The sequence below is a fragment of the Mytilus galloprovincialis genome, chromosome 1, assembly GCF_965363235.1.
Source record: "Mytilus galloprovincialis chromosome 1, xbMytGall1.hap1.1, whole genome shotgun sequence".
Taxonomy (NCBI): Eukaryota; Metazoa; Mollusca; class Bivalvia; order Mytilida; family Mytilidae; genus Mytilus; species Mytilus galloprovincialis.
In genome coordinates this window covers 36,181,035-36,195,213 of record NC_134838.1, presented here as the reverse complement: position 1 = coordinate 36,195,213, position 14,179 = coordinate 36,181,035, and the positions used below count along the sequence as shown (strand labels likewise).

At 33.0% G+C, this 14,179-nt stretch overlaps 1 protein-coding gene across 4 annotated transcripts in view; it reads right to left on the bottom strand.

The window, feature by feature from the left end:
• The window catches only part of LOC143073027 (uncharacterized), a 32,845-nt gene that overhangs the window by 12,134 nt on the left and 6,532 nt on the right, over positions 1–14,179 (bottom strand). Inside the window, exons 6-12 of one of the 4 annotated variants that reach the window (XM_076248280.1) lie at positions 3,916–4,007; positions 3,135–3,599; positions 3,027–3,080; positions 2,333–2,972; positions 1,772–1,836; positions 837–1,037; positions 194–367 (exon numbers count right to left, since the gene is read on the bottom strand). In XM_076248280.1, coding sequence (XP_076104395.1) covers positions 194–367; positions 837–1,037; positions 1,772–1,836; positions 2,333–2,972; positions 3,027–3,080; positions 3,135–3,599; positions 3,916–4,007 — 1,691 coding nt within the window. Of the gene's footprint in view, positions 1–193; positions 368–836; positions 1,038–1,771; positions 1,837–2,332; positions 3,600–3,915; positions 4,008–14,179 lie in introns of all 4 variants that reach the window. The other 3 variants (XM_076248273.1, XM_076248266.1, XM_076248257.1) reach the window with 3 other exon arrangements.

The following is a 14,179-nucleotide window of genomic DNA, read 5'->3' as shown; positions in this document are numbered from 1 at the left end:
TTGATTTTTTAAAGAAAAGAAACAACAAATATTCCACTCAATTGTGCAAATTGGAGTACTTTTGAATCATTTTTTTTCAGCGTGAATTGGAGCCTTAACTGTACTTTCTGCCTAATTTAAGCATCTAAATTACAAGTTTGTGTGTTCACAAAATGTGCAAGACAATCATAGAAAGAGCATAAGAATACTTTACCATCTTCAGACAAGATAGTTGTATCAATATCATCCCATTTCTGACATAGCTGATTTAGCCTTTCAGTTTGTGACTTCAGTAACTGTCTGAAGTAAGCAACATCATGTTCTTCTGTATTCCCTTCTTCCATCTTCTCAGATTCCTGTGTTGTAGACACTTCATCAACCTGCAGCTCTATACAAAATCATATATTTTAGTTAGAAAGCAATTTATGTTCTTATATAAATATCTATAAATTGAGACACTTCTAGTTGATTTGACATAGTTTTTGGTTCTTCAAGGTTAAAAAGCTTCTTTTAAAGCTTATTGTTTAAAGCTTATTGTTATCTTCAGTTTATGACTTTAGAAATGATTACTCTTTCAATGTTTGAAACTGCCATACAATATTTCAGTAACTTTCACCCTTTATAATGTCTAAATTATGTTGTTTTTTTGGATTTTATGTTTTTAAATTGAAATGATTTTTTTTTATCTGTTACATAAGAAAATGACATTTAATCTACACATAGTGACATATATAAAACTCAACAGTACCATTCAAATGAAATTTAATAGATCATGGTTCAAGAATTAAACAACTGTTAAGTTGAAGTAAAACTTGTTAAATGTGGTCTTTAAAAACCTTTTTTTTATTGTGCATTACCTTGTGTATCATATGTTTGTGGACTGGTCTTCTGTTGTTCAATTTGGTCAACATCATTGGTTTCCATTTCAACAACTTGATCATCTTGAACAGTGGGTGTATTCTCTTTGTCCTCACAGTTTGAGAAATTTAAAATCTTGTTAGGGTTATTTTCTTCTAACTCATCCAAATCTAGATCAAAATCCAAAGCAGGTGGTGGTGCTGCAAACATATATAAAATAATTATACTTAAGGAATGACTAATATTTTTTCTGTCTATAAAAAATTTGGTGCACACTGAATAACGCGCGTAGCGGGTTATTTAACAGTGTGCATCACATTTTTTATGTTATTTCGAATAGACAGACAAAATATTACAGTCATTTCTTATAATTTAATTCTAAATTCCATTAGAAAACCATGAAAAACGTTGATGACGTCACGGTCACATGACTTAATTATGTCTATGGGCTCATAACAAAATAACGTCAGCCAATCAGAAGACACGTTACATCCAAAATTATATTATTTACATGTAAACAACAATAAATGAACCGCTGACACAGCATATCAAGAAAAAGGTTCATTGGTTTACAGATGGAAGTGATTATCTTAGGAAAGAAACTGCAAAAATAGGTTAAAACTTCTATTAGGAATTGACCAATAACTTTGGTCATGTTTAATCCTTTAAACATTGGGTCTTGCTTGTCATCTTCATTGATCATTTTTCACTAAGTCTATTATACTTTAAAAGATAATATCTATATAACTGTTGCCTTATCTGTAATTCATAAGTTTTAATACAATAACACAAAGATAGGAATTTAAATGGCCACACATGTTAACTATGCAAAGAGTTTCAAATCCAATAGACCGAACCAAGTCTATGTTTTTTTTCTATAGTTGTAGGTGACTAAGGTCCAAGGCTCAAAATATCTCTTCTAATTTTGACTTACGAGTTTTAATTCTAGGTGTCCTCCTGTGCATTTCTACCATTGGACTGTCTTGAAGGAGTTTAATCCTACAAAAAAATAATATTTAAATTCTTAAGGTTGCTGACATTTTTCTGGAATTTAAGTTCTCTTCCTTAATTTCTCAGATGGACATAACGGGCCAGGAGTAAATTTATTTAACTATTGTATTCTTATTATGTAATATTATCAATACTACACATGTCACTATAATAAATGATATACTTACTATATATGTGTTTCTTGCATCTTAACTAAAACATGCTAAAAGAATTAACACTTTTTAAAGTTTTTGGTTATCCAGATGTCACAGAAGCAAAATATGGTGGTTTCATTGGTTTAAAACCAGATGAAAAGACATTAAGTTGTGGATTTATTTATATTTAAAGATATACAACACTCTTTGAGTACACTGTGACAATTTATGAAAATTCAAGTTCACATTTTTTACATTATAGAAAACAATAAGGAAAGCAAGCCAAAATTACATAATTAACAGACTTATTCAAAATAGCACAAATTGGAACAAATAAACATTGTACATACCATTCTTCAGGGCTTTTGACAACAGTGTGATCATATACAGTCTTCCTTCTCTTCTTTTTGTTAGCAGTTCTCTTTGCTGACAAGACAATTGAATCTGCACTTGGTTTAGCAAATTCTACTGAACTGAAAGACCTTCTCTTTGTGCTTCGTGTTATTCTCTTGGAAGGATGTACATTTTCATCATTTACTTCTGTATCATCAGTTAGATTTTCCTGACTTGGTTCTGACGGTACAACTGAACCTTCATCTTCCGCTACAGTTTTTGAATGTAAAGATCTCCTTACACTTTTCCTCCTACCCAATGGTGTTTTATGTACCACTACTTCCACATTGTCTTTGTTGTCTTTTGATTCTTCAATACTACCAGCTTTCTCATCTTTTTCATTTGTTTCAAATACATCATCCAACATTTCAGTTTTTCCAGACTCTTCTTTAGTTGTTTCAGCTACAATTATACTCTGAGACAAAGATTTACGAGAGATTCTCATGGATCGTCTTTTAGGTGTAGATTTCTTCTCTTCAGATACAGTTTCTTGTAAATTCATAACTGGTTTGTTTATTGGTTCCTCAGCTGCATCTGTTTCTATGACTGATTCTTTAGGGCTTGTATCTTTTGTTTCTGTATCAACAGGTTTAACAGGTGTTTGAGTATTGACAGATTTACCTGATGATTGATAATCAACAGGTTTAGTAGGTGACTGAGTATCAACAGCTTGAATTGGTGTTTTAGTTTCAACAGATTTACCAGGTGTTTTGATATGAACAGATTTACCAGGTGTTTTGATATGAACAGATTTACCAGGTGTTTTGATATGAACAGATTTAGGCGTTTCTCTTTGCACACTTTTAGGTGTTTCAACATGGACAGATTTGGATCTTTTTGTAGCTCTTTCTTCATCATTATTATCATTATCTACTCTTGATCTTTTGACACTTGAACTCCTTGGTGTATTTGTTACTGATGATCTTGTTCTTGGTATGCTGAGAGATCTATCTTTGCTTCCATGAGACAATCTACGATTTGTAGATCTGTCAAGTGTTCTCTTCCCTTGAGACAGTGTTCTACTGGATCTATCCTGTGATCTTGCAGTAGATCTTGTTCCACTTCTACTAGATTCATTTAATGATTCAGTGCATTCTGCTTTTTTCTGTGAACGAGTTCTCCTCCTTACAGGAGTTTTTTGTCTGCCTTGTTTTGATTTCTCCTGCTCAGCAGAGATATCATTCTGTACAGTTACATCGCTTTTTAAAGTCTCATCTGTATCACCTACAATGTAGTTTACAAATATATTGAAATATAAAATTCTAGAAATTCAATTGGAATTTGTGAACTTATTCTTATACTTGTGAAAATTTTCATTTAAAAAAAAAACCAAAATTCTCTCTAAATAGTCTTATACAGTAATTTCTTAATCACTCCAACATTAAATTTTCATTTTTATCTTCTGTCTCAACTTCAGTAACAATTCATATGCTTAATTGTATTTTCAAATGAAATGAAATTAAAATGTACCATTAATTACATGATCGAAGATTCACTCCCTGAAAAAAGGAAAAAATAGTAGTAAAAGGCAAATAAAAACCTTTAAATGTCTGCTCATTCTGTGTTGTTTCTTCATTGGAATCATTTTGCATCTCCTTCTTAACATTGTCTGAACTTTTTGGCGTAGAACATCTACAAATTCACAGAAAAAAACATTCATCAATTTTGAATTGTAATTTGTAATCATGCATGTCACTAAACACCAAAAGACATAAAAGTTTAACCATAAGTTGTCTGGTTGATTTTATATGCTGTGCCTGTCTGTATCAAGTATGGCTGTCTACACTACATGTATGTGTTGTTGTTGGACGTCCTTGTTTATGGTTTAAGATTTATAAAGCTTTGTTGGTTTTTTTTATTAGCCTAGAAGTCCAAGAGAAGATGAAAAGGTGATTTCCTATAGTATTTCAATGGTAACTACATTGTATGCATTTAACACTGCCATCTAGTTAAGGTGGCTCACCCCAATAGTGACCCCCGGTAGAATGTTTTTATTTTCACATATTCTGTAGATTTTTTTATGCTGAATCCAAAAATGCAAAGAAAAAAGGGGGTCACCAGGCTCGTTTTCTCCTCAAATTGAGGCGAAATGTGCGATTTTGACCCTATTTCCTAACATGCCCACCCTTTCAACAATAACGGTTACATCAAATTCAAAGACTTTTAAAACCAAGTCAGTATGATTTTTATGTGAAAAAACATTAGAATTTGAAATGTAAATCTTTCGCTTGGTTGTTTTTGACTTAAAAATCCTTTTATTTTCATATTAATGTCTTAATTTTGCATTTTCTAATTTCAGTTTAAGGCAAAAAATATTGGTTTAATCGATTTTTCGTAAAATTTTCCCGGTACATTTTTTTTAAAAACAGATATGTCAAAGCTATGAACTTTTCGAACATTTTAGGGTAAAATAAAATGGGGGTCACCAGGCTTTTAAAAAAGTTACGAGCTTTTGTTTAACCCCTCTACCCCATAAGGTCTGATTTCAATGCACTCCATTAATTACTTAATTGTGAATTCTTTATTGATGGCTTTAATAAAATAATGTTTGTAATTATATCAATAAACGATGGCTGAATATAAATGTGGTTATCGTATTACTGTTTGTTATCAAAAAGCGAAATTTTGATTATTTTGGTGAAATACGGTAATTTTGTCTGGCGCGAGTTGCTTCCCTCTAATTTGGCGCCATTATCGGACCAGAGGAATTTCAAGGTCGCCATTGCCGGGCAGCATACTATATTGATGAATACAACCATGTACATGCATAACAGACATTGTGGCGAATATATAACGATGAAGGTAGAGTTATTACATAAGAAAACATAGATTTTGATATATTAGGCAGCCAAATGATATCAGTATAACGAAAAATACAAACTTGGGGGTTGTCTCAAAATACTCGCTACTGTTGAAAATCACTGCGGCTGAAACCTTGCACGGTCTCAATTTCTGTTCCATGTTTAATGTTATAAATCGTAATAGGTGGTATCTTATTTATGTGTTTATTATACCCTTTACAGACAAGTTGTAAACAATGTCTGGCCAGTTTTGAAAAATATCCGTGTGCAAACGGCCGAAGAGGAAGGGATGACATCTACTATGAAGCACCACAACTGTCATTTTTACGCTACCGTTAGTGTCAATGAATTAGTCTTTTTTAATCATCATTTGTAATATCTAATTTCGTAGCCAAGTTAGGGTCAAATGTATGTGGGGTACCCCGTAACTTCCCTCGGGACAATTTCTACTCCTTAGCCCCAACTATATTCCCTTCCCTTTTTACCCTAACCCCCCCCTTACTTCAAACTTCCATCTCCTTGATCCAAGACAAATTAAAAATGAAATCAAAGCGCTGTAAGCGCTGAAGGCAGTTAACCAAAAACCAAGGCAACCGTAATTGTGAAAACTGTGGCAATGTTGCCTCAACATTAAACATTCATATATAGTACATTCATGTTTATCTAATGATTTATTTATTAAGGCAAATAATTTACATGTTATCAAGGTTTCAAAAGCAATGCATATATCAATGTATATTTTTTTATGGTGAGTCTGCAGTGGTACAAGTTCCCAATGATTGCAGTTGTTGGTAGTTAACCTTGGTTTTATTTGACTGCTAGAAGTTCAATTTGACTTAGTATGAACATGTAATAGTATGAATGGACTGGTTTCCCTGGAGGATCTCGACCGTTTCCAAGTTCTCAAACAGGAGGGTTGGGGTGACCACAGGGACTTCCCCTATAGTTCATTTGATTTGTTATATTGTCCCATACATGAGTATATATATGGTTTAGGGGTAAGGATCTTGACCATTTCCAATTTCTCAAACAGGAGGGTGAACAGTGACCTCAGGGACTCCCCCTATCTTTCATTTGAATTGTTATATTGTCCCGTACATGAATATATATGGTTAAGGGGTGGCGATCTCAACGGGTTTCAAATTCTCAAACAGGAGGGGGTGGGGTGACCCAAGGGACTCCCCCTATATTTCATCTGATTTGTTATATTGTCCCATACATGAATATATATGGTTTAGGATTGGGGATCTCGATCATTTTTAAATTCTAAAAACAGGAGGGGTGGGGTGACCCCCAGCGACTCTTCCTATATTTCATTTGATTTTTCATATTGTCACAAACATGAATATATATGGTTAAGGGGTGTGGATCTCGACCGTTTCCAAGTTCTCAAACAGGAGGGGGTGGGGTAACTCCAGGGACTCCACCTATATTTCATTTTTTTATTTATTATATTGTCCTATACTTGAATATATGCAGGGGTTGATTCAGACGGGGGGAGGGTTGCGGGCTTGCACACCCCTTAAATTTGCAAAGCATGGGTTGTTCTTAGCTTAATAAAGAATATTCTGATAATTTTACCTCAAATTTTTTTAGCCTCGCTCTGCTCGGCAAAAATTTAAGTTTGCGCCCCTCCTAACCTAAAATCCTGGATCTGCCCCTCATATGGTTTAGGGGTGGGGAGCTCAACCGTTTCCAAGTTATCAAACAGGAGGGGGTAGAGTGGCCCAAAGAATGCCACCTATATATCATATGATTTACTTACATTAAGGTATATATAATATAGTTGCATTATTTGTGAAAATAAAGAAAGAAACTTTCAGCTACTTTAATTGACCCTTCAAAATTGAGAAAAACAAATAACCCTTCGAAATTGCAGTAATATGTTTACACTTTCAAAGCATCTCACATGCATTATCATCATTTATCATTTATAAAGAAAATTTAGACTGTGACCATGAACATGTATATTGTTAGATATACTGTTCCCAGCTGTCACTGTGTATTGGATTTTTAAATTAAAAATTTGTCAAAAAGTAATTTTGAGTTTCTGAATAAAATATTTTTCTAATTTTTCTTTCTTTTACATATATCTTTTGGTTTACAATTCTAGTGTTTATATTCATTAATTTACCATGCATAGATGTGTTGTTTCACCTGCTTGGATTTCTTTTGTAAATGATCGCCAAACCCGGAATTACCCTTATCCGCTTCCGGAATCGGATCCGATATTATAAAATTTGGTCTTCACGGCCGCCATTGTTATGTGTTTACAATGTTGTTTGTGTCAATCAGATACGATTTTACTCGAATTTATACAATATTTGTCGGCGATTTTCTGTATAAAGCTAGCGGTTGAACAAAATGAACATCGCTGTCATGACTAATAATGATAAAAATAAGTTTTTAGCTCGTTTAATTGGAGACTTTGGTGAACATGGTGAAAAGGTTTGCAAAGTAATTTCTTATTTTCTTTCAAGTGGAAGGTGACTACGTCGGGCGTAGCTAGAAACCAATTATCCTATTCGAAATTCCGCTTGCAAAAGTGCAAGGTCGCGGACCTCGGACCACCGCTAATTTGCACACTTGCCTCCAAATTGAAAAGCTACGAAAATTTCTTTTTCTAGACTAATTTGAAATTGCCGCCAACAGCATGAACAGTTGAACTTATTATATAATAGACTACTGACGTAGTTGTACTACGTATTGATGACAAACAATATTCCTACGACTTTTGTCATTTGGGAAATCTAAACTACTTGTCTTAAGAGATTTTCGGCGATTAAATATTTCATACAATTGTTCTTTGACATCTTAGCTAAAAGCACAAGTCATAATGAACTACACAAGGATTCTTAATAAGCACTACTTCCTATGTGTAACTTTAAAACTTTTGGATAAATCGACGATCATTTAAGGTTTTTCTGGTCATATTTTTTGTAATCCAGAATAAAAAGTATTAAAAAAGTGTTCAATTAGTTATATATAACATAGTAGCGAGCTAGATAATAACAATGGCAAGTATTTCAGTATTTATTGGGTAGAACACAAATCTAGGGTGCTCGCATAATGCAGCTTAACTGCATAAAAATCAAAATATATTTCTAAGATACCCCTTTTCTCTGATCCCTCATTCCCCTGTCTCCTTACCCCTGTCCACCCCTCAATTAAGGTCCTCTAGGGGTTTGATTGACTTGTTTATTTTCTTGAGAATATGATATAATTGGCCTAATTTGTAAATGAGAAACCCTACAGTAGGAGGCAATACATCTTATTGAAGGATTCGTCTTGATCAATCACAATTTGTTTACCATTCACCCCCACCCCCACCTAATTCTGTTAGGTATACAAAAATGGCTTAAGATCTAGTAATAGAAGTATCAGGGTTAAACATGTACAGAGTGTGGCCATAAGTATTTTTTAGCTGTTCATGTATATTGTATATAAAACTACATTTTAAAAAAAAAAAAAATATTTTGGATTGATTTTAAGCATCCTGGTACCAATAGAAGCAGTATTATCACAGGTTTATTTTTTGGTTATATTTTTCTTTGTCTCATTTTCATTATTTTCTGTTCAGAAATTCGATATATATTCAACCAAATTAGATTATAAAAAAATATTTTATGTGTTCTCAAGGGAAAACAAAAACACATGAAAACGAACCTATTATCAAATAAACACATATATATTTAGACCATTCTACTTCTTATAAGGTTACCTTTGCATTGTCAGTCTTATCAAACTTGCATGCATGTACCTCCCAAATTTGGTTTCTATTCTCCAACTTCAGTTTGCCTCTACCAATGTTATGAAACTAATACACAATTAATGCATATATATGCTTACTACCAACAAACACACATGAAGTTTGAATTTTTGGTTGGGTCGCTTTTACTTTTCTAGAGTTATGCGCCTTTACAAATTAAAAAAATGCTGAATGTTTGTTCCTTTCTTTAACACAGGTTTGCTTCATCCAAATGTTCTGAAACTTATATGCAATGCTTACTACAACAACACTCAGATCAATTACAAATTTGGGTAGTGTCACTCTTTTCATTCTTTATATGCAAGCGGCTGCTCATCTGTGTCCCATGGACACATTACAATTATGAACTAGTCTACATCTATATGCTTTTGAATGTCAATAATTGTTGATTTTCTGACAGAATTTCTCTGATATTTAATTTCAGGCTGCAAGTACATTTGTACATGTACATTGCAAATGGAAGGAGTGATCTTGGAATGTTCAACTTTACTTGGAAACTATTGGCAAAGTACCGACAGAATTTCATGAAAAGCCAGTATCATATTCTAGTCTTGCAACCGGAAACTATGTAAAGTGCTGAAACTTAAGAACAACATTCTACATGTATATATGGCCAGACTTTTTATTTTATCTGTTTAACGAGAAAATTTGTAAAAAATTAGGGTCGAGGGGGCGAAATAAAAAAAAAAATAAAAGTGCAAAATTGGTCCAGTCGACATTAAAAATAAAAATAAAACCATAATAAGTGACTTTTTTTTTTTTTTTTTTTTTAGAATTTTATCAAAATACAAGAACAATGAAATGAGAACAGACCAGTATATTAACCCAGAGAAATATAAATACATATAGTTTATATATGTCTCTGGTTAACCCTTCTATTAATATAAACATAAACACTATGTTTTGATTCTGTATTTCCACTAATATAGATCCATGGCACCACTCAAATATATCAACCTCGCTGCATATACACTATATATGTATATACCAGTCACCCAGTCAGGAACCTCTTAGTGTATGCAGAGACATATATATACACATGTGTATATACGTCTCTGGTGTAATAATCCCAGAGTTAAGCAACTTTAACCTATAAATTGAAACAATGCTTATACATGGAAATATATACATTAATCAAGAAGATCTAACCAAAAGTATGTTAATGCGTGTGGAATGCGTAATTTTCCCTTTTGGGATCAATTTTTGTCTGTCAGGTGTGCCATTCATGCGTCTGTAGTCATTATCGCAAGAATCCGGATTTCGGTCATAGCGGGTCCGTTTCCGATGAAATCCCGATTCCGATCCGTAGTTCTACAAATTTAAATGTCGGACGAAGAAAAATTTACAAAAATAAATGATGTTTGATACGCTATTTGGAAAGGAGTATGACGTTTCTAATGCAATACATGGAATACAAGTTTACTTTAGGCTAGTTTCATCAAGTTCTGATGAAGTAATAACTGATTTTGCCGAAAGTTAAAATGATTTGATGTACGCTCTCGTGTAACAACAAGGAATTGTATATTTAAAAGGCTTTAAATATACAATTCCTTGGTGACAAGTATGAAAAGCATGCCACCAGCTTAAAAATCTTTTAGAAGAAAATATATCGTTTATGCCTTGAATTTCTTTACTTTTAAATGAAAATTGCTGTTTCATTGACTTGGTAAAAATTAAATATTACCGATAACGAAATTGACTGAAAGCGAGTATCGTGAACAACACATTTTATTTTTTTCTGAGGATTTCGTAACAGTCGGCGGGAAAAATAATAATAAAAGTAAGAAGCACTACTTTTATTTTTATTCTAAAATCGGGAAAGGTGGAGTCGGCGGATCTCGTTAAACAGATAATAAAAAAAGTCTGGCCTATATATGCAATATGTGTTGCCACAATCCACTATAAATTGGAACTACATGTATATGCTTTAGTGCTGTCAAAATCCTTTAAAAAATCCAATCAAAAGGACCTACTTCACCTATATATATATATAGCTACCTGTCCCAATGATGAATACAGATCATATATATGAGTCTTATAAAAAAAAAACAGTGAAGGAGAATAAAAATAATAAAAATATAGAGCTGATCAGCTAATGATTGTACATGTACATGATGGCAACAATTCTTACATGTATACTAGTACATTGAAATTAATTATATTAATAAATGTTTTATAAATTTGATCTCATAGATATTAGAGGAATAAAATCAATCACGTTTCAAAAATTGGATTTAGTTGAGGCTTTTTTTTAACGCCCGTTTTCAGGACATATTATGGACATGGTATACCATTGACTGTCCGTTGTCAACATGTCAGACATATACTCAAAAATAATAAATACTAAAAGGTACATGTAGTAGATAAACTATTTGCATGCAATAATTTACAATTCTGTCTGGCAATTGTCATTGACCACATAATCATTTGTATGGTTCATTGGTCAACAGTAAGTCCTCTTTTAATATGCCATATTGTGTAATCAATAGGTCATCTTCATGTATATTTGGTGTATGAAATGATTATTAAATGTATTATAACAAATTAAAATATCAAATAAGAGGATGTGATATGATTTTAAATGAGACACAAGAGACCAAATAACACAGAAATAACTACATGTAGGTCACCATATGGACTTCAACAATGAGTAAAACCTATTCCGCATAGTTGGTTTTAAAGGCCTAGAAATGACAAATGAACAAGTTAAAACATTTCAAATGAGAAAACTAATGGGTGATTTATGTACAAAATAATGAACGAAAAACAAATATGTCTGTCTTGCAGGGTTTATCTGAACTTAACCTCATTTTCATGGACTTGTCTGTTTCTTGAATTCTAAATATGTTTCAAAATATTTGTTTGATGGGATGATTGTTACAGAGTCCGACATAGGGTGCAGTCTTATTGGTTGATTATATTGCGAATAACTGAAGCCGGCCCCGCTTTGGCAGTCAGTCCCACATTGCCACTGGAGAAAAAAAAATGGTATAAGTAAAAAAATTGAATCACGATAATTTCCTGTTGATATGCACATCTACATAGTATGTCCTTATTATCTAAAAAGGTTTCATGAAATTCTCTTGTGCGGTTTGAGAGGAGTTGCAATGACAAACTGTTGCAGTAGTATATTGAAGCAAATAAGTTCAAAAGGGCCTTACTCCTAGAAAAAAAATATGTACATCTAAATGGTATGTCCTTATCTAAAAAGGTTTCATAAAATTCTATTGTGCGGTTTGATAGGAGATGCGATGACAAACTTTCAGTAGTATATTGAAGCAGATAAGTTCAAAGGGGCATAACTCCTAGAAAAAATTTGAATCGTAAATTCCTGTCGATATGCACATCTGCATAGTATGTCCTTATTATCTAAGAAGGTTTCATGAAATTTTGTTGGGCGGTTTGAGAGGAGTTGTGATGACAAGAAACAGGACGGATAGACTGGCTGATGGACGGACGGACGGGTCAAAAACGTTATGCCCTGCGCCACTTCGTTGCGTAGGGTATAAAAATAGGAAGATGGGGTATCATTGTTTATGGGGCAACTCTTCACCAGAGACCAATTTACATAGAAGATAACAATTATGTCCCCGTACGGACTTCAACAATTACTATAAACTGATATACCACATATTCAAACAAATAAAAGTCCCAGAAATTACGTTTTTTTATATGATTGCACATAATGAAAATTTAATTCATGCATACTGAATGATCAGGCCAAAAAAAAAAATAGGTGTGTTTCCTGTTGCATGCCCCAAAAAATTAGGGTCGGTAGGTAGGTATTTTTTTTTTTTTTTTTTTTTTTTTTTTTTACTGGCCTGCTTCGGTTGTTTTTTGTGTATTTTTATAATCAGTTTGTTATTCTTTCAGGTTATTTTCATCAGTTCATTGTATAAAGTATACAAGATATGAATAGTCCATGTTCAAAAGTTGCAGAAGACTTGGCCAGGACTTCCAGCTTATAAAATTTTCAAACTTTTCAGAACTGATATGCCATCTGTACGGGTCAGGCTATAGTCTTACACAGAAAGCCCATCAAAGTCTGTCTCAGCAAAGACCTGTTTTATAATCAGTTTCTTTCAGACAATTTAGTTCACAGAACTGATGCCAGCTTTTCTAGAAATACCAAATATTAATAACATGATAGAGGGATGGGTGAAAATCTTTGAAATTTTGATTATATACTAGCTGTTTAAAAGAAAATCAATTACAAATTGAGTTTTGGGGCTATGGTTGAGCAAATATCAGATATTAAAATTAAATTTAATCCTAAATTGAACGTTTGGCTTCCCTCTTGTATTAGAAAAGACTGTCAGAAGTAAATGCCAAAACATTGTAAACTTGTTATACTGTCAATTTTATTCCTATAAAATTCTGAACAAATTATAAACATCGAAACAACCGAAACATTCCTGTGTGGACACTCATCGATTGTTATTGATAACACACTTTGACTGATGGCCAAAGCAGAAGCCATGGATGCCGTTGTTTGACTTCAATCTGTATCACACAAATGCTTACTGTATTAAAATTTTATTTGAAATCAAACGTTTAAAAGATGCCATTCAAAGGCTATACTAAACAAAAACCGTTTCCGGAAAAAAACGAAAAAAATCCGGATTTTTTTTTTTTTTTTTTTTTTTTCCGGGAAAAAAAGTTAGGGTCGGCGCCAAAAAATTAGGGTCGGTCGGGCGACCGGAAACACACCTATTTTTTTTTTTGGCCTCACTGGCAAATATTTCAAACATAATACGGATAAGAACATGCAGATTAGTATCAATTATGAAAGTTATGCAAAGAGGAGCTAGATATATTGACTGCCATAAGAAAATGAATGGACAATTATGCTTGGTGCATGTACATGTATAGGCAAAACTCCCCCTTTTTACCCTACGAGGCTTCGTATGTATACATCCAGCTGGTTGAACACCCAGTATAATCAAGGGATCATCTGTCAGATTAATCATGTTTCTATGTTAACCATACCAGAGACATATAATATATGTCTCTGACCATACGATATAAAAATAAGCAGATGTGGTATGATGGCCAATGAAACAACTATCCACCAAAGTTCAAATTTAAAATTCAATATTATAAATAAAAAAACATTATCTCCTTTCATCATCACGCATAGATCGATGATTAGTAATGCATTTCTTTGCCACGGTAAGATCAAATCAGTGTTCACAAACAAAATTGTCCTTCACATTTTTGCCGCAATGACACCA